Genomic DNA, 19,629 nt, shown 5'->3' with positions numbered 1-19,629 from the left:
AGTGGCTCCCGGGTCAGCGGACACGAAGGCTTGTCGACCTCATGGAATAACGGCAAGCTTGAAAAACGTACAGATTAGAAGACACTAAGGAGAGCTAACGTAATGCAGGATCCTGGATCGCAGAAAGAATGAAGTGAAGAAGCAGGTGAAATGCTCCTTAGGTCGCTGAGTGACCAAGATGGGAATTTCTTCTGCCAACTCTGGTGAATCTCATTACAGGTATTTAGCCTAAAATTATATCTCACAAGATCCGTGACAGAAGACAAATTTGTGTCTCAGAGAAAAAAATCTCTATATAAATGACTGGGGGCAGGAGCCACATTCAGACTAGAAAACCAGCTCTCAAGGACCAGCCGCGATGCTGAGGCTGCCAGAGCTGCAGCGCCTCCAACTGAGCCGCTGTGCTGGAGGAGAACAAAGCGTCGGTGACACTGCCACACAGGAACTGCAGAGGTGTAACAGTTCTGCTGGCTGATACCCAAAGAAACCATCTGTGTTTGCCCATGTTCTTCCTGTAATCTTGTGACCTAAGGAAGGGAACATGAAGGAGAGAAATGGATGATGGATCACAGAGAGTCAGGTCTCAGGAATCCCTGACATTCTAGCATGTGGCTGTGGACTTCACCACAGAGTGAGAACGGCTGTACCCTGCTCAGAAGAACCTCTACCAAGACGTGATGCTAGAGGGCTACAGGAATCTGGTTGCTCTGGGGCCTCAGGTTTATAAGCCAGCAGTGATCACTTAGCTGGAGCAGGAAGAGCTGTGGACGGACGAGAGAAGGAGGCCACCCCGTGGGAGCTCACCTAGATGGGAACAATGGACCTAAAATCAAAAAATCAACTCTAAACCAGAATATTTCTTTTTTTTTTTCCTAATTTTTTTGGTAGAAACATCTTCATGTAGTGCATGAGTACTTTTTTAAAATTCTTTTTATTGGTACACTTTAGGTATACAATTTGTTTACATTTATCATTGGGTGCTTGTACCTGTACATGATGTCTTGGTTCTTATTTTTTCCCCATTATCTGTGCGCCCTTCACCCCCTCCACCCTTCCCTATTTACATAGATTTCATTTCCATTTTTTTTCTTTTCTCATAATTTTTCCTTTCCCATCTTTCCTTTCCCCTTCCCCTCCCACCACCACTACACCTTTGGACCTTTTCCTATTTCAAATTATCAATTATTCATTTTAATCATTTTCATCCTTATTTACACTTTCAGTTTCTCACACTAGAGAAACTATTCGGTATTTACACACGTGTCCTATTTATTTCACTTAAGAGTATGGCCCCAATATGCATCCATTTAGCTATAAATGTCTCTAGCTTTTCATTCTTTATGGCTGAGTAGTACTCCATTTTATTAAAAAAAAAACAAAAACCACACATCTTCTTTATCCAGTTTCCAGTTGATGGGCACTTGGGCTGTTTCCAAGCTTTAGCTATTACAAACTGTGCCGCTATAAACATGGGTGCACATATATCACTGTGGTATGATTCTTTTAATTCTTTGGGGAAGATACCCAGAAGGGGAATAGCTGGGCCAAATGGGACCTCTAGTCCTAGTTCTTTGAGGTATCTCCATACTGATTTCCACAGTGGTTGCACCAGTCTGCACTCCCACCAACAATGGAGAAGGGTTCCTTTCTCCCCATAACCCCGCCAGTATTTGTTATTGGTTGATTTCTTGATAGCAGCCATTCTTTCGGAGTGAAGTGGGATCTCAGTGTTGTTTTCATCTGCATCTCTCGAATGACCAGTGATGTTGAACATTTTTTCATATATTTGTTTGTTGCTTTTACTTCTTTGTCTGAAAAATATCTGTTCATTTCAGATGTCCATTTTTGAATTAGGTCTTTGAATTTGGGGGGTCTGATTTTTTTCAATTCTTTATATATTCTAGATAGTAGTCCTGTGTCTGAGGTACAGCTGCTAAAAAATTTTTCCGACATTGTAGGTTGTCTGTTAGCTCTATTGGTGGTTTCTCTTGCAGTGCAGAAGCTTTTTTTTTTAAAAAAAATTCTTTTATTGGTACATTTTAGGTATACAATATGTTTACATTCATCATTGGATGCTTGTACCTGTACATGATGTATCTTAGTTCTTATTTTTCCCCCATTACCTGTGCATCCTTCACCCCCTCCACCCTTTAAACCAGAATATTTCTGATAAAAATCATACCTATGACATCATTATGGAAAGACTAACAGGAGACAGTTTCTGGTATTCCATCTTAGGAGGACTCTGGGATTTTGATTATCAGTTTGAATTTAACCAAGAGAACCAGCAGAGACATTTGGGACAAGTATCTTTCATCCCCCAAAAGATTACACAAGAAAGAAGCATTAAAGGTTACAAATTTGAAGAGAACTATAAAAAGAACTCAAACCTTATTATACATCAGAGGGTTCCTTCAATTAAAATACCCCTTAGTCATGACACACCAGGAAATAACATCAAACATGATTCAGACTTGATTTATTACCAGGGAAACTATATAAGAGAAAATCCTTATGAATATAGTGAATGTGGAAAAATCTTCAATCAACATGTTCTCACTAATCATATTCATACTGAAGAGAATCCCGGTGAATGTGGAAAGGGCTTCAGCCACAATTTGTCTCATACCCAACCTCAGATAGTGCTCACAGGAGAGAAACCCTATAATTGTGATGAATGTGGGAAAAGACTCAGCCAGAGAATACATCTTATTCAACATCAGAGAATTCACACAGGGCAAAAGCCTTTTATATGCAGTGAATGTGGGAAAGCCTTCCGTCAACATTCTTCCTTCACTCAGCATCTGAAGATCCGTACTGGAGAGAAGCCCTATAAATGTAATCAATGTGGGAAAGCCTTTAGCCTCACCACATCTCTTACTGAACGTCATAGACTTCATACTGGAGAGAAACCTTATGAATGTAGTTTTTGTGGGAAAGCCTTCAGACAGAGGACGTATCTTAATCAACACGAAAGAACACATACAGGAGAGAAACCCTACAAATGTAATGCATGTGGGAAAGCCTTTATCCAGAGTCCACACCTTAATCAACATAGGAAAATCCATGCCCGTGAGAAATTATGTGACTATACATGTGAGAAAACTTTAAGCCACCGGCCTTCACTTAGCAGCATATAAGTTGTAGCAGGGTAAACTGTGAATTTATAAATGTGGAAAATTTTTTCAGATCTTTCTATTCAATATCAAATTATTCATTTTGGAGAGAAAGTTTATACATAAACTTCTAATGCATAAAAACCAAATGTATACTTTAAACTAGTAACATTATATTCCCAGTAGGTATTATAACTAGTGAAAATTATTTTATAAACAAAAATATATTGAGCCATGGTCCAAATCTGATATAAAACTTTTAAAATAAATGAACAAATTCTGTAACAAATAACTACTATTACTCACATGTAAGTTTTATGCTATAAAGCTTTGAAATTATCTGAGCATTAATTAAAGCAATGTTGTAGTATTATCAGTTACATAAACAAAATAAACATAAAAAATAAACATAAAAGAGCAATACGTCCACAAAAAAAAAAAGCCAACCAGTTTGGCTGAAACTGGCCTCTGAAGGTCATTTTTTGCGGGGGGGTTGTTTTTTAAAGCAGGGTCTCATTATATGGCCAGGTGACCTTGAACTCTCTTTATAGCTCAGGCTGGCCTTGAACTTGCGATCCTCCTGATTCAGCCTCCCAGGCATGCTTGTCTCAAGGAAGGCTTTAGGGGTTCCTTTTCCTTCCTCCTGAACATAATGGGGCAAGTGGAGTGTTTGTGGCCGGATGAGTTTCCTGAGGTGCCAAGGAGTGAGGGAGAAGGCCCAAGAGGTCTAGGCTCCTCTCTCCTAGTGTGTGCAGGGGAGTTGAGGCCCAGACACATGTGGCCAGAGGCAGCACAGCACACCGTCATGGACCATGTCACTGGCCCTGAGAGTGTCACTGTCCTCAGCTGTACATCAGGGATGGTAGCAGTCCCCATCTGCAGCGTTATCCTGTGAGGAAAGAATGAAGTGATTGATATGGGAACACACAAGTGCTGGATGTGGGGATTTCTATTTTTCCTGTCCCCAGCCTGTCTCCCTCTGCACACTGCTTGGCAGCCAAAGCTATCTTTTGAAGCACCATTTTTCTCACACCACTCTCTGCTCAAGACCCTGCCCTAGCTCCCTGTTGTCTCCTGAAGTCCCATCATTCCCCACTCCTGCCTAGGCATGCCATTGCTGTTCCCACCCCTTCCCTCACTCAGCAGCCCCTTGGGGATGATGGACATCCTGTGTGCTGGCTCTGCTCCAGTACCTCACGGCCGCCTGGGGCTAAGGGCCCAGCTGTGTTCAGAGGCTTGGCTGGGGAAGGAGGAAACAAGAAAATGTCAACGTTTTTATTTCCCAAAAATGTCATTTGGAAGAAGGATGTGTCCTCTTCCCTCGGGTTGTCCGCTGACTCAGGCTTAGGATGCCTCCTCTGGCTCCTGGGAAGGTTTGGTGTCCAGCTCGTGGGGAGGTGGTAGAACCTTTAAGGGCTCGTTTAGTGGAGGAAGTGCGGTCACTGGGGGCAGGCCTTGAAGGGGCTACTGGGCCCTGCCCCTTCATGTCTCACTTTCTGCTTCCTGGCCACCATGGGGCCAACAGCCTCTGCCACCGTGTGCTTCTACCATGATGTGTTGCACTGTCACAGGCCCAAAGCAGCAGAGCCAAGGGACCATGGACTGAAACCTCTGAAGCCATGAGCCAAGATGAAGTTTTTCTCCTTTAAGGTGATCATCTGGGTATTTTGTCACAGCAATGGAACACTGACTCACAGCAGCTTTCTGCAGCTGTGCGGACATCCTCTGGAATGACATCTGCAGCAAAGGGGCTGGTGCTCCCTACCCATCTCGGGGCCTGGCTCCCAAGAGTCCCTGTGATGGTTTCTTGTGAACTGATGGGCACAAGACCCAGACACCCCATGTGGGGTGGAGCTGTCTCACCTAGGAAAGCACAGTTTCCTCTGGGACAGTGGGACGAGGATGTGGTGGCAGGAAGGACCTGTAGTCTGTCTAGTCCCCTTTTGATGCTTGCACATCCTGCCTGCCAAAAAGCCTATCATGCCTGTGGGGACAGGGAGCTTGCTCAGGCACAGCCCTTCCACCTTCAGATACCCGTCTTCAAGGGTTTGGGGGTGCGGGTGTGGCTCAGGGCAGAGTGCTTGTCCCCCGTGCGTGAAGCCCTGGCCTCCATCCCAGAGAAACAAGAGGGCTTCTGTGAAGAGTGCTGCAGGCTGTCCCTCACCCTGGGGTGACTCCTCTCGTGGGGCCTCACCCACCCTGCACCCCTACTTGAAGGGAGAGAACTCCCTCAGCTTCCCATGGAGCCTGTTGGGTGTGTGATTGTCTTAGGCCAGCCTCCCTTCTGAAGCTATCTGTCCTAAAGTACTTGTGACTTTCCCTGAGGGAGTCGCCAGGAGCTTTTAAGGGCAGGCGGCTTCAGATCGGGTCTCAGGCTTCCCAGACTCCCACCTTAGGCCCCACCCAAGGCCTGTGGATGGATTTGCACCAACCTCTTCACTTGTGAACATTCACAGAAGGGTGTGGGCTCACACTTGGGGCGGATCTCACTGACACGTGAGGGACACTCCCTCCGTGGGGATAGGCACCCAGACACCAGGCATCCACGTGGCCTCTATCCCATTGCCAGGACAGCCTGGTCTCGGGCTATAGAATGATCCTTCCCACCGATGTCCCCATTCCAGTGCTCCCGACGATTGTCAGTAAGGGCAGCGGATGCCAAAAGGATCCCTGAAACTTGACAGGAAAAGGAGGAAAAGGGCCACCAATTCCCTCTCTTACCTTCTTCGATCAAAAATGTTTATTTTTCCAGAAACGGAGATTTGCTCCATGTGGGTAGGATTTGCCTAAAGCTATGCTGTGGGGAGGGAGAGGTGTTCTGAAACTACTGTCCAGGGATGTGAGGACCATAGGCCATGCCTGGACGTCCCCAGCACATGCCCAGCGCTAGCTGTCCCCTCCAGCTGTCCGCCCTCAGCAGGCTGTGGCGGCCAGGAAGCAGCATGGCTCTGGGTGTTTGGTCCTGCTTTGGAAGAGTGTTGTCTACAGTCGTGACATCTGGCTCGTCCCTCGGGTGACAGATGCTGTGGTCCCTCCTGCCTCTGCCACACGGCCTGCCCGTCCCCAGAGCCTCCCTGGGCCCCATGCCTGGTGAGCCAGCCGCCTACGCACCCCACATGGTTCCCTGTGCTCCCTCACGCCTGCTGGGCAGCGAGGGAGGAGGGAGGACAGTCAGAGGATTCTCGTGTCCAGAGGCCCTGAGGTTGCTGGTGGAGGCACTGAAGGAGCACACTGCGTTCGGGAAGGGACCGTGGCTGTCCTGCCTGGGAACACACTCTCCCTCAGCCTTCCCAGCTCTGCTCCGTGAGTGGCTGACTGTCATCAGAGGGCTCGACATGAGCCTGGTTCCCCTCAGGAAGCCTCAGCTCTGTCATCCTCGAGATGTGGCCAGGTCCCTGTGAATGAGCGCTGTGTGTCAAGGCTTTGGGGACACTAGGTGGAGATGACTGACGCACTTGAAATGGTCCCTGGGTTGGTGCCCTGTGTGTCCAAGCTCTCTTGTTGCTGTTGCTGTTATCACTTCCTGTGCTCAAAGCTGATGGGCCTTGTCAAGGTGGTGTCACCTAAGGCGGAGTCAAGGCTTTGCTCTTAAACTTGGGAATCACAGCTGTGCCCCCTCCTCCCTTGCCTGCTGCGTGACCTTGGGCAAGTCGCTGGACCTCTCTGCATCTCATCTCTGTCTTCCACAAAATGAGGAGAATTCTTCTAACTGGGCTTTGTGATAGGAGTTGGCAGGTGTTGGGGTGAAGACAGATGGAGACAGGAGAGACGGGTGGCGGGGTCGCCCCAGGAGAGGACTGAGTGGCAGCTGGGCGGCAGCTGGGAACCCGGGCAGGAAGGTAGGAGCTTCAGGTGGCTGTGGGCAGGTGAGCCCATAGGGCAGGTGTGTCCCTTCACCTCCTAGCTGGGGTGCCCTTGATGCCCAAGGCAGGCAGGGAGGGGGCATTGGGCAGAGGGCAGATTAGAGCCAGGCAGTGGGATCTGCGACCTCCACCCCCAGAGCTCCCTCAGCCCTGAGAGCTCAGGAGCAGGAAGCAGAGACCCGGAGATGGCTCGAGATGGGGGTGTCCTTGTGGGCCGCAGGGCGGCAAGTGGCCCAGGAGCCTTTCCCCGTGTACACAGAGAGCAGGCTGGGCCGTGTGTTCGGAGCCCTGGCCCAGGGCGGAGGACTGGCCTTCAGTTCAGGAGTGGGTCTCCGTACTTGCCGTTTGCCAAACACACATCCCTGCTACCAAGATGGGGAAGAAGTTGCAGGGGAGGAGGAAGAGGGACTCGCTGCGCCCCAAGGCCTTTCAGGGAGTTTCAGGTGGACGATGACACGGTCCTTGAGAGGGGCTCTGGAGAGGAGCTAGGAAGCAAGGGAGCACCTCCAGGGTGGCTGTGCTCCGGGCAGATTCCTGTCTTGCAGGCCCAAAGCGTAAGACGGAGACAGCGTTAAGTGGAGCGGTTTAAGACAGAGCCCAGAATCCCACGCGGAAGCTGAGGGGGTCACACAAGGGACATCCTGCAGACTCAGCTTCGGCAGCCTCCAGGACCCGGGCCTCTGGCGGTGACTGAGACGTGGATTCAGGGGGAAATCCTCTTCCTCGAGGCCACCTGCCCGGCAGGCTGTGACCTCGAGCAGCCACTAGAGCTGGCCAAGCCTTGCTCTGCCTGGATCGCCTGTGTGATACCTCTGCTGGCCCCATCCAGGTGGCACACGGGGCGGCTGTGGCAGTCCGCGTTTCCGCAGGGGAGGAGAGGCGTGCTGGGGGGCTCCGTGGAGACCAAGCAGGCTCAGGACCACACTGAGCTGTTCATTGGCTCTGGCTGTCCCCCGATGACTTACCTGACAGCTGGCCCATGCTTTGATGCCAGGGAAGCCTCTGGCCGGACTAGAGCAGCCCTTCTCTCGGTTGGCTGCCCTAGCCCTGTACCCACTTGCCTGTGTGTGCCTGTGTGTGTGTGCATGTACATGTGCCAGCATGCGTGTGTGTGGAGATGCACGCACACCATTGAGGTTTCCCTTCTGATGACCCCTCCCTCCGTAGTTTGACACCTACACATGACAGTGCTCACCCCACTGTGGACCAGGTCCGGCTTGACCCAGGGCTCGAATGATCTCTCCAGGAGTCCTCTTGGCTCTGCTGTTCCATGTTGGCCCCATGTACAGATCAGCTGCTGCATGGAGTAGCCCTGTGCCCCCCACCCAGGAGCGACCCCCTTATTCTCCATCCTCTGCTTGCAAGTTCTGGTGGGGATCAGTCTTGGTCACACATCTGTCCTGTAAGCAGCTGTAGCAGCAAAGGGGATGAAACGCCAGATCAGGTCCAGAGTCTTGTGCTCCCCCCGTGGCCCTGGTGGCATAGAAAGCTGGGGATGGGAAAGAGGAGAACAGAGGCACTGTTGGTGTCTGATGGGGCGAACAGCTACAGACCTACAGCCACAGGCTGCCACCCCTGCCGGCCAGCACAGCCTCCTGATGTGTGAGGGAGGAGTGGAGGCTGGGAGAGAAAACCAAACTCAGAACCTGTAAGAGCTGCAGGGACATTGCGGGCCACAGAGTTGTGAACGGACACCCAGATGGCGTCAGTGCCAGGGCGTGGAGTGAGAGCAGCCAGTTCTTCAGCAGGAGCAGCAGCTAGAGCCCTGGCCTGGAGCCTGAAGACTGGGCGTTGTCTGTGTGGAGTCCAGACTGACTGGCGAGCAGGCTGGGCATAACGGTGTCACCTCAGGCAGTTCTCCTAGCGGGGGACAGAAATGCATGGCTGAAGTCCACCCAGACCTCCTGGCTTCAGAATCCAAGGTGTAGTCAGGTCTCCAGGTGACCCCTGGCAGCAGGGAGCTGGAGTCCCCCTGTCTCTCATTCAGAGCTGGTGGAACTCACGAGAGGCCTTCAGTTCCAACTCCCTGGAACTCAGTGTGGCAGTGGAGACGAAGGAACCTTGAGCTCTTCTGCTCTGTGACCCTGGGTTTTTCCTTCTGGGATGATTACTTAAAGGAAATCAGCGATGATTAGACATGAAGATGTTCATTCTTGTATTGTTTATAATCAGAAGCTAGTACAGGTGCACAAATAAAGTAGCATGAAGCGAGTATAGTACAGTGCACGCTGGCTGTTACACTGCCATCCTGAATGGTGCTTTACAAGAATTTTGCAGGAGCTCGCCCACTGCTCTGAGACCAAGGAAGGAGGATCGCTAATTTGAGCCCAGCCTAGGCAACTCAGCAAGACCCTTTTTCAAAATAAAACATCAAAAAAGGGCCATGGGTATGGCTCACTGGGATCCCCAGCACTGAAAACAAAACAAAATAACAACAAAAACCACCTAAGACAGACACCGTGCCTGCCCCATTAGAGCTGCCATTCTATTTGGGAAGACAGTCAGCAAACAAGACAGTTTCATGCCCCACCTTCCGAGTATGAATGGGCTGAGGTGGTAGAGAACTTGGTGGGCATACAGGGCTGTCCAGGAGTGGAGAGGGGGCGGTACAGGGAAGACTTATTATGAGATTGCATTTTTGAGATGAGCAGTGGTGGAAATCTTTCAGGCAGAGGGAATAGCTGTTTCCAAGTTGCTGGAGTTGGGTGCCGAGCTGTGGAGGGGATGGAGTGGGTGGTACAGGGCTTGAGCGGGCAGCCAGGCGGAGATTGCAACCCTAACAAGCTGCGGAAAGGACCAGGGCCAGAACTAGTGGGCCACGTGGGCTGAGGGTAAAATTTGGATTTTGTTCTCTGGTAACAACTCTCCAGAGTAGATGGAGCGGAGTCTGCCTTGGTCTAGGAGCTGAGGAAGGAAAGCCTTGTGGCCAAGGTGACAGTGACAGTTTTAATCCACGGTAGGTAAGTAAGGCTGGTGTAGAATGATGTCGCCGTGTTACTTCCACTATAGCAAAACTTGGGTAGAAAACAAAGCCCAGGTGTGCGCATGAAGATATGACAGTGATTTCCTCCAGGTGGTAGAATGACACGTGACTTTCACTTGTTTTTCTTATGCTTTTCTGTATTTCACCACACGAAGACTACAGGTGATTTCAACACCTGTGTTGGCATCAGTCCTGGCACTTGGTTGCAAGTGACAGAATCCCTTCTGCTACCTTGAGCTGAGTCCTTCCTGATGTTAGGACTAAGATTCCAGCACTGTGAGGGGAACAAGTTTGGATCCCCCAGAGCTGAGAACAACCCTAGGACTGTCTACAAAGCTTGTCCCGTAGGGTTGGGATGCAAACCCTACCACCTGTGAACTCAAGCCTGGAAGGCAGAGCCAGGTGCTGCTGCGGGAGAAGCAGAAGCCTCTGTCCTCTCTGCACCACCCTTCCCTGTGTGGCCCATGTCCACCCTCTCCATCTGGAAGCCATGTCTCCACAGGTGCTGACCTGGAGCCTCCACATCTGCAGACATAGCTGTACTTGCCTCCATGCACAGGAGCCCGATGTCCACTGGTCTTCTTTGCCTGGTGGAGCTCTTGGTGACCTGGGAGGCAGGTGGAATGTGGAGATGTGCCACCTCCAGGGCCAGCCTTCAGCCAGTGCCCCACTGCAGGGCCGTGGGGTGAGGGCTCTTCCCGCACAGGTGTCCACAGCTTCCGGGTTGGTCATGATGGTGGACTCCCCAAGGTGACAGGCAGCCCGATGCCAGCCGGCACTGACACCATCTTGCCTCTTCTCCTCCCCTGCTTTCCCCTTCCACTAACCTTGACCAGTGTCCTCCCCTCCAGATCTGTGTCTGAGCCAGTGTCATCCTGTCTTTGCAAGATCTGCTGGAGACAGTCCCTGGGCAGCAGGTACCGGGGCTCAGGGCTGCTTCTGTGGCCTCGAGCATCCATACCCAGAAGGGCCGCCATCCCCAGGCTCTGCCCAGCTCCCTGGCCTCACACTGCCCTTCCCGCCCTAGGACCAGCACTGCAGTGCAGCGGCACTCAAGGCCGTCTTCGGAGTGTGCTGCACCTGCACTGCTTAGCAAGCTGGCCTACGTGTCGGCGCTGCTGGGGGAGGCACAAGCCACTTGGTCACAACTTCCCGGTGCAGAGGGGTCCTGGCCCGCTCCATGCTGGCCTGTTCCGGAGGCCGCCTGCCTCTGTCCAAACCTCACGGCTGGGCAGGATGACGTTGTCCAGTGGCATCTGCAGGCAGGTGACGGAGAAGCAGCCTGATTGGCCAGCGGCTTGGCATTGGGCGCCTGGGCTGTTGCCTTGCCACACTCTTGGGGGCTGCTTGTTGCTGTCCCTCCTAATCCACATCTGAGAAAGTGGAGGATTCAGTGACTTCCGAGGCCATGTGGGAGCCAGGCAGGGGTTCCCCATTGCTGGGCTGTGGCCAGGAGATGCCATGAGCTCGGAGCCTGTGTGGCTCCCTGGCCTTTCGTTGTGATTTATGTCTTGATGTCCCCCAGAGCTCACGGGCAGGACCCTTGGAAGGTGATCGGATTGGGGGGCTTATAGCTGGCTTGCTGTTGGGAGACGGGGCCTAGTTGGAAGAGGTGGGTCGCCATGGCTGACCCGGAAGGTTTTATTTCCCTTCCCAGCTCCTCTCTCCATCTCTCTCTCTATTTCCTGGCCACCAGAACACGAGCCCCTCTCCTCCATCCAGGCCCTTCCACCCTGACCATGCAAGCACTGAAACTTCTAAACCGTGAGCCCAAAATAAACCTGTCCTCCTTTAAGTGTAGGGTGGTGGGTATTGTGTCTCAGTGACAAGAAAATGACTTAAGGCAGATTTCATTGTCCCGGGCTACTGAGCCCCTGGCCTGGCTGGCTTTGCTGTGCCTCAGCCACTGAGCAAGGAACCCGTGCCTGGTGTGAGCCCAGCAGTGACCCAGAGGCCTCCCTGCCCCTCGCAAGCAGACAGATAGCAAACACACGGTGACAGCACTGCCAGGGTTCGAATCAGGGCCACGGGACAGCATGATGGAAAGAGGAAGTGCTGGGAGGGGACTGCATGAGCTGTCAATGGACCCCAAAATGTCCAGCTAAGACAGCAAACATCTGAGCCAAACCCACAGCTGGAGTCACCCCTAAAACAGCCAGGCAAGGCGTGTGAAACAGTTATTAGAATGAACACACACGCGCGCGGGTGCACACACACACACACACACACTCAGCCTCTGCCTGCTTTCTCTTCTGTCCAGGCAAATGACCAAATGAAAACAAAAATCCGAAACAGGAACTTCCTGTCTGTCCTCCGGGGATGCCTTCACCGTCAGTCTGTTGCTTCTGCTTCCTAACAGTGGCTCTGGAGTCTTCCGGTGCTGGGGGCTGGAGCATCAGCACCTTGTCACCTGACCTCTGGAGGCAAGAGGACCCCAGGCCTAGGCCCCCCCATGTCCTGTGGGCACCTCCCCTGCTGGTGTAGGGCCGGTGTGACCCTGCTGCCCTGCCCTGAGTCCCACATGAAATCCCTGGGCAGGAAGGAGTTCACTGTCCTTCCGGAACAAGGGCCACACTCAGGCTCCCGCAGTGCACTTACTGGGACTACAGTCATCTCCTCTTGCACAGATTTACTTTCTGGGTTTTATTTAGCTGTGATTCACCCCCGTCTAAAATAGCAAATGGAAAAATCCAGAGAAAAGTGCTTCATTTGTTTAAATCTCACACTGAGTAGTTGATGAAATCATGCTGTCCTGCCCCTTCCTGCTGGGGGATGCGAATCATCCTTTGTGCACTAGATCCACACGGTGTCTGTGACTCCCTCGAAGTCACTTCCTGGCTGTCTCAGTTATCAGAGCGACTGCTGCAGTGGTGGAGCCTTGTGTTCCAGTGGCCCTCATTTAACTTAATAATGACCTCAGGGCACAAGAGAAGTGGTACTGATGATTCAGATAGGAAAAATAGAAGCTGTAAGGTATTTCAAAAAGTGGAAAGATGAAAGTTCTCAAGTTACTGGGGAAGGAAAGAAAATCCTATGCCAAAGTTGCCAAGATCTGTGGTAAAAATGAACCTTCTCTCGGGAGGCCGAGGCAGGAGGCTTGCCATGCGTTCGAGGCCAGCCTGGATTACATAGTGAGACCCTGTCTCAAAAAAAGAAAAGTGAAGAAAAGAAAAGAAATCTGCCTGTGCATTTGTGAAGAAGGGAAAAGAAGATTCATTGCTGTTGTACCTCATACTGCAATGTGTATGGCCATAGCGCGTACTAGGTGCTTAGTTAATATGGAAAAGGCAGTAAATTTGGGGTTTGGTGCTAGCTGAGGTTTCAGGCACCTACTGGGGGTCTGGAGGCTAGGGGTGCTGGGAGGCCCAGGCTGGTCCCAAAGGTGGGTGGATGAGCCCTCCGGAGTGTGCTGTGTGTGCTCGCACCACATTCCTGGAAAGGCGATAGGCAGAAAGACAGTCGACTGCCTTTGTCTGAAACAACATTTGTACTGCTGTCTGGCATGAACATCCAACGTCGGGCACTCGGGGATTAAGTGTGACCATGCGTATTTGTGGGCCTTTTCACTTTAAGACCCGGAAGCCCAGCCAAGGCTTCCGTCCACTGCACGGGGTTGAACACTAAACCCCTCTGGGCAAGTTCAAGTGTGAGATGCGATCTCATTGCTCAGGTTCTTGACATTTAAGCCTGTCTCCTTTGAAAAGTGGTTGAAATTGATTTTGGGGCGCTTGCAAATAGACCTGGCCATGGGAAAGAACTCTGGAAATACCAAATAGGGGTGCAGGGAGGCCATTCCCATTTCCCCAACCCTTTCGTTCACTCACTGCCCTGCAGAACCCCTGTGCAGAGTGCTGGAGCCACAAGCCCTTCCAGGGCTGTCACCGACTCCCGACTCCCGGGTGTCTCAGGCCCCAGGAAACAATAGTGGAGGCCATGGATGCGGGGAGGGGTGGGAGTGGAGCCTGAGGGCTTCCAGAAGGAGGCCTTGTTCAGGGAGGGCTCAGGAGAAAACTGCAGAGAGACCTGGGGGCAGCGGGAGAGGGACACAGGGGTAGCTGGGAACCGCATGTGTCCCTGCAAGGAGTGGCCTCCTGCAGGGCCCGGGAACAGAGAACACTGGCATCTAAATGTGTGTTTTTCTCTTTGCAGGTCTGAAGGAGAAAGCTCCCGCAGTGTCAGGTACGTGTTACCCCCACTCTGTCCGTCCGTCCGTCCTGGGAGTGGTGGCCTTTGTGAAACCATGTGCTTTGCTTCCCCCAGTGGGTCGCTCAGTCCTGGCTGCTGCCTTAGGACCTCGGTGGCGTGGTCCTCAGAGGCCTGTGTGAGCAAGAGCGCCAGCTCCCTGCAGGGCTTTCTGTCCCCCGGGGAGGTCACCTGCAGGGATGGTTGTTCCTCCTTGCTGGGGACCCTGGGTGGACCATTTGCCTAAGCTGTGACCTGCCTAGGGCCAGAGCTTCTACACTTGACATCCCTAGGGCTGGGCAGGCTGGGGACACATCGGATGCTGTGGGTGTCCCCACAGGGCAAGGAACATGGAGAGGGTCTCCAAGGGTGACAGGGACTGGACCGGGAAGTCGAGTCTGAGCGGGGCTTCAGTGCCTCAGCAAATGGGGAGGTGTCAGGGGAGGGTCCAGGGACCCCAAAGGCTGTGGGGTAGAAAACGAAAGGGAGAGAGGCAATGTAAGATCCCATGGACCCCAGAACCCCACTGGCAGCAGGTGGGCCCTGGGTTTGGGGTGCCCTGGGGCAGCTGGTGAGTGTGGCTCTGTGGCCAGGCCCGGGAGACAAGATGTTACCCAGGCAGGGGCTGGGTGTCACATGTGTGAGGTCCTCTGGTGACAGGGTGGCTGCTGGGGACTCAGCATGGGGACCAGATTCTATCCTGGGGTGCAGGGGAAGTGGCAGGGAGGGCAGGAGCCAGGGAGAGTAGTGGGGTGGGGGCTGGGCTGGGGCTCCTGAACGGTGTGCCAACAGGGAGGGGGTTCTGGAACGTACGCGCTGTCCGTGAATGAGCAGGGTGCAGGAGTGTGCGTGTCCCTGCTACTTTTGGGTAGGAAACAGAAGAATGTTTAATCTTGCTGGGCCCATGTGGTGGCACATGTCACCCATGATGACAGCCACTTGTCTGAGGCCGTCCTGTAAGGGTCCCCCTGGGGAATCGCGGGCCTCTTACAGAGATGTCTGCTGTCACCTGTAACCGGAGCGTGGTTCTCATTCCTGAGGGTGTGGAGAATGGAGGAGCTGGGGATGGTGAGAGGATGCTTGCCCACGGCCACCAGCCCTGGCACTGCCTGTGCTGGGGACTCCGACAGTGGTTGCCAGGCAGGTGATGTGGAATGGAGCCCTGGAGAGGGAAAGGGGAGGGCATTTTCATGGGGCAGCAGTGTGTGCCAGGACCCAAGGTAAGGACTGGCTGGCTATGAGGTGGAGGAAGGAATGGCCTTAGCCAGGTATGGTGACACACGCCTCTCATCCCAGCACTCAGGAGGCTGAAGCAGGAAGATCACCATGAGATTGAGCCCAGCCTGGGCTACGTAGTGAATTCAAGAGCTGTGCAGCCTGCACTACATAGCGAGACCCTATTTCAAAAAAGAACCTAAGAAGAAAGTCTGGGTCTCTTATCAACCTCCAACCAGGAGCTGGAGTGAAGAGGGGAGTGTAGAAAGGGCTGCCCTTTTCTAGAACCAGAAGCCCCTGGCCACTCAGTTCCTGACCCCAGGGCATCCCTCTGGGACAGTGCCAGCTCTGGGCCCCAGGGAAGTGTCCATGAGGGCTCCCAATCAGCTGAGCTTCTTTCTTGGCTTCTCTGTCCTCTCTTAGACCCCAGTGTGGCAGTGACCCTCTGCTCCTGTCGCTGTCTGCTGTAGCCACGCACTCCCAGTGCCCCCTCCTGGGCATCAGGGTGTCTGCCACCTTCCTGGGGCACCTCATGCTCACTGCACAGCTGCCAGCCACTCTTCCAAATGCATCCAGTGATTCCCACCTGGCTCTGCCAGGGAGGACAAGTCAGATGCTTTTCCTCCTGGAACGCGCTCCACCCGTCACCCAGCACGAATGCCTTTCTTGGAGCCCCCAGCCCAGCTCCTCCTTGGAGCTTTGAGGGAATCTGGGGCTGACGAGGCAGCCCCTGGTGATGCTCTGCAGCATTTGGTCCTGGCTTATAATAGCCCAGTTCCCTCAGCGTGTTGTCCTAGAGATTTGAGCATTCATCTCATTGTTTCCTCCTCACTGACACACAGTACCCCACAGCCTCCACTCAAAGGAGAGGTTTATTTGGGCTCAAACGGAGAAAACTTCCTGGTGGAAGTGTCAGAGGGGAAGAGAGCTACTCATGACAGGTGTCTGGGAAGCAGAGAAAGAAGGGAGGAGCCAGAGAATGAGAGCCACCCTCCCAGGCCACACCCTACTGACCTACCTCTTCCTACCGGGCCCCGCCCCCAGCGAGGCAGCTGTCAGCCCCTTAATCCAGCCACCTTCCCAAAGCCCTGCCTGTGAGTGCAAGAGGGTCTTGGAAGTCTAGACATAAACCATATCCCAAGACACACAGGGCAGGAACGAGGGCCCAGGGTCATGGACAGAAGGTGCCAGCACCTGCCAACCCAAAGCAGGCCCGAGGGGACGTCCCTGACATAGATTCAGCTTGGTATTGCTGGGAACCCTGGGCAGATGCGGTTCACAGATTATGTGCGTGGTACCTAATGGGTCTCATTGGATTCAGGGCTCATCAGTGTTTTCAGGCCATTAAACTGGAAGGAAAAGAGAAAGGTGGAGCCACACCCTGCTGAGACCCCCACCTGTGTATAACAGACCCTCACCAAGCAGCCGTGGAGGGGTGCAGTAGTATGGTGGCTGAGGCCTACCCTGGATGTTTTCAGCCTAGGGAAGGTGCTGATGCATGCCAGGAACCGATGTCACAAATTCTGAGACCACCCCAGCCCTCAGTTACCCCCACACCCTGCTCGGTGCAGTTATTTTTCCTAAACCTCCAAGGATTCGAGCAGCCCCCTCTCTGGTCATCTGTTTTAGCCTCCTCAGTAGCAGGCGAGTGTGTTTTTCCAGGAGGAGCCTGTTTGGGAATCCATACACGCTCTTTTTCCCCAGGGCAAAACATTTGCAAGATCAGATGTGTTCGTTTTCCACAAATGAAATGACTCATTTTTGACCATTTTGCAAATGTAGCCTTCTGTTCATTGTTCCCGGGGATCGTGTATCTGCTTCTGGCTCTGTTCAGAGGGAGGCTCTAGAGGCTGCCACATTTGCATCCTCTGAGGGTTTATTTATGGGGTGGCTTGGGAAGAGAAGAGATCTATAGACTTTGGATTCTGAAAGGAATACAGAGATGTACGAAGGCATGGAGACTGTATTTAAAAATGTAAGCACTTTTCTGCAGGTGAAACTGTGTTCTTTCTCCTGGTGCCCTGTTAGATCCTTGAAATGCACTCAGCTGTGTTCATTAATGGGGATAAATCATACTTTAATTTGTGTTGTTGCTGGATAGGACCCCTCTGCAGCCAATCCCACCCCTTTGAGAGAGTGGTCATTGCTGTGTTCCCTCAGCTCTGGGAAACTGAGGCTGAGAAGTGCTGTACCGGTCGGCTCAGGTAATGCAGCTGTTCAGGCCAGAGCCAGGATGTCACACAGCAATGCCTTTGCAAGGCAGAATGGCCCATGGTGTTCTTTGAAAATACAGATTACTGGGCCCTGTGCTTATTATGTCAGGCTCAGTAGTTCCTGGATGAGGCCCGGGAATCTGTATTTTTAACAAGTTCTCATGCGATTCTAAGGTCACCCTGAACATATGTCCTCTCATGGAAATAGAATTTCTCCGACAGCTGGTGCCCGACGTGTCCACTGCATGAGTATGAGCTGTAGACATTTTGCCTCTGACACTTGGAAAAATACTGAATGAGTTTGTTCTGCAAAGCTGGTTTCCTGGGCCTGGCATTTTCCTAAGGCAATAGAGAGCATGTGGAGCTGGAAGCAGGGATAGGGCCTGATGACTGCTGGCAGGGGAGCATGGGGACTGTTCCTGGAAAAGGGGACTTGGTGACTATCGTTGTCTTCACTAGAACCCGGCCATATAAGCAAAAGCAACAGGGCGAAATGGATGCCATTTCCTGTGAGAATCTTCCTCTGTCCACATTGAGGCAAGAGGCCTTGGTAATTGGCAGGCCTTGTTTCCTAAGACACAAAATGACAACACGCACCTCATTTTGTTTGCCAGCCAGTATAAAAACTACTGAGTGTAGTGGATAAAACCAGAAGTGTTGGCTTTGTCGGGTAAACAGAACTGGACTCTGGGCCTCCGATAGGAACAGGAAGGGCTCAGAGTCAGAGTAGGATGTGGCCTTCTTCTTCGTCTGTACCCAACTGAGGGATGGGATGGTGGCCTTGGGAAGGGTGTTAGGCAGCTTTCGGTCACTGTGACAAAATACATGAGGAAAAGCAGCTTAAGAGGAAAAAGAGGGCCTAGGATTTAGCTCAGTGGCACCGAATCTGCCTCACACGTGCATGGTCCTGAGTTCAACCCCTGGTACCAAAAAAAAAAAAAAAAAAAGAGGAAGAAAGATTTATTTTGGCTCATGGTTTCAGGCACTTCCGTTCACGGTTTCCAGGCCCTATTACTTTAGTCCCTGACAAGGTAGAACATCATGGTGGGCAGTGGGGCATAGGAGAGCAAAGCTGCTTGGTTCATGGTGGCTGGGAAGGAAAGGGAGAGAGGAAGAGACAGGAAGGGGCTGGGAATAAAATATGCCTTTCAAGGCCAAGCCCTCAATGACCTACTTCCTCCCACTAGGCTTTGCTCCTAACATCTCCACAACCTCCCAAGAGCCCATTGAGCCATGAATCCACCGACAGATTAATCCAGTCATGCGGGCAAAGTCCTTATGATCCATTCACCTGCCAAAGGCCCCACCCCTTGGCATTGCTGCATCGAGGACAAGCCTTCAGCATGGGGCCCTTGGGGGACACTTAAGATCCAGACTGTGACAAGAGACACACAGACATTGCTTAGCACTGTGGGATCAGCATCTGCACTGAGTTCAGGTCTGGTCTCCTCCTCATACTCTATGTCATATGAACTTTACACCGAATTCTCCAGGCCTTAAGGGTCTGTGCTCACTCAGCAGCCTTTACTGAGCACCTGATATGTGCACATCTTTACACTAACCAAATACGCTAAGACCAATGAGACACAGTGAACCACTGCCCCGTGGTAAGATGGGAGTAAAGATGTCAACCTCAAGGACCGTGGATGGCTTATGTGAGGCAGAAAATGGGACAGTCCATGGCACGGTTATATCAGTTCACCTTCATCTCCTTCTCTTTTCCTTTCGTCTCCTTCACCACAGTCCCAGGAGACTCAGCTCCTCAGATGATGAGAGAGGATCTGAGAGAGCCCAGGTCAGCCTGAGCAGGAAGAGCTGGAGAGCTCAGAGAGCTCTTTCACCTTGGATGAAGATGTATGTCTTCTCCCTTCCCATCTTGGTGGTCCGGGTGCATCTTGGGCAGTTACCTCAGGATGGGGCTCCTAGTTCGAGACTGCTCTTTACAGCTACCCCCATCTCCTGTGTGGTGCACACAGTGTGGGTCCTCGATGCTCTTGGCTGGACTCTGTATTCAGCCTGACTCTGGAGGCACTAATGGTCCTTTCCTTACCAGCAAA

General features: G+C 52.3%; 1 protein-coding gene and 1 pseudogene across 4 annotated transcripts in view; both read left to right on the top strand.

Moving 5' to 3' along the window:
• The window catches only part of Iqsec1 (IQ motif and Sec7 domain ArfGEF 1), a 280,229-nt gene that overhangs the window by 104,716 nt on the left and 155,884 nt on the right, over window positions 1-19,629 (top strand). For all 4 annotated transcript variants that reach the window (XM_087207194.1, XM_087207193.1, XM_087207199.1 and 1 more), the window contains exon 2: window positions 14,112-14,141. In XM_087207194.1, coding sequence (XP_087063320.1) covers window positions 14,112-14,141 — 30 coding nt within the window. The remainder of the gene's footprint in view (window positions 1-14,111; window positions 14,142-19,629) is intronic.
• Window positions 2,045-3,536, top strand: LOC106010642 (zinc finger protein 713 pseudogene; annotated as a pseudogene).

This window comes from Heterocephalus glaber, unplaced genomic scaffold (assembly GCF_053883595.1).
Source record: "Heterocephalus glaber isolate CG9 unplaced genomic scaffold, H.glaber_assembly_v1.0 deba00000768, whole genome shotgun sequence".
NCBI lineage: Eukaryota > Metazoa > Chordata > Mammalia > Rodentia > Bathyergidae > Heterocephalus > Heterocephalus glaber.
This window is presented reverse-complemented; position numbering and strand designations above follow the sequence as displayed.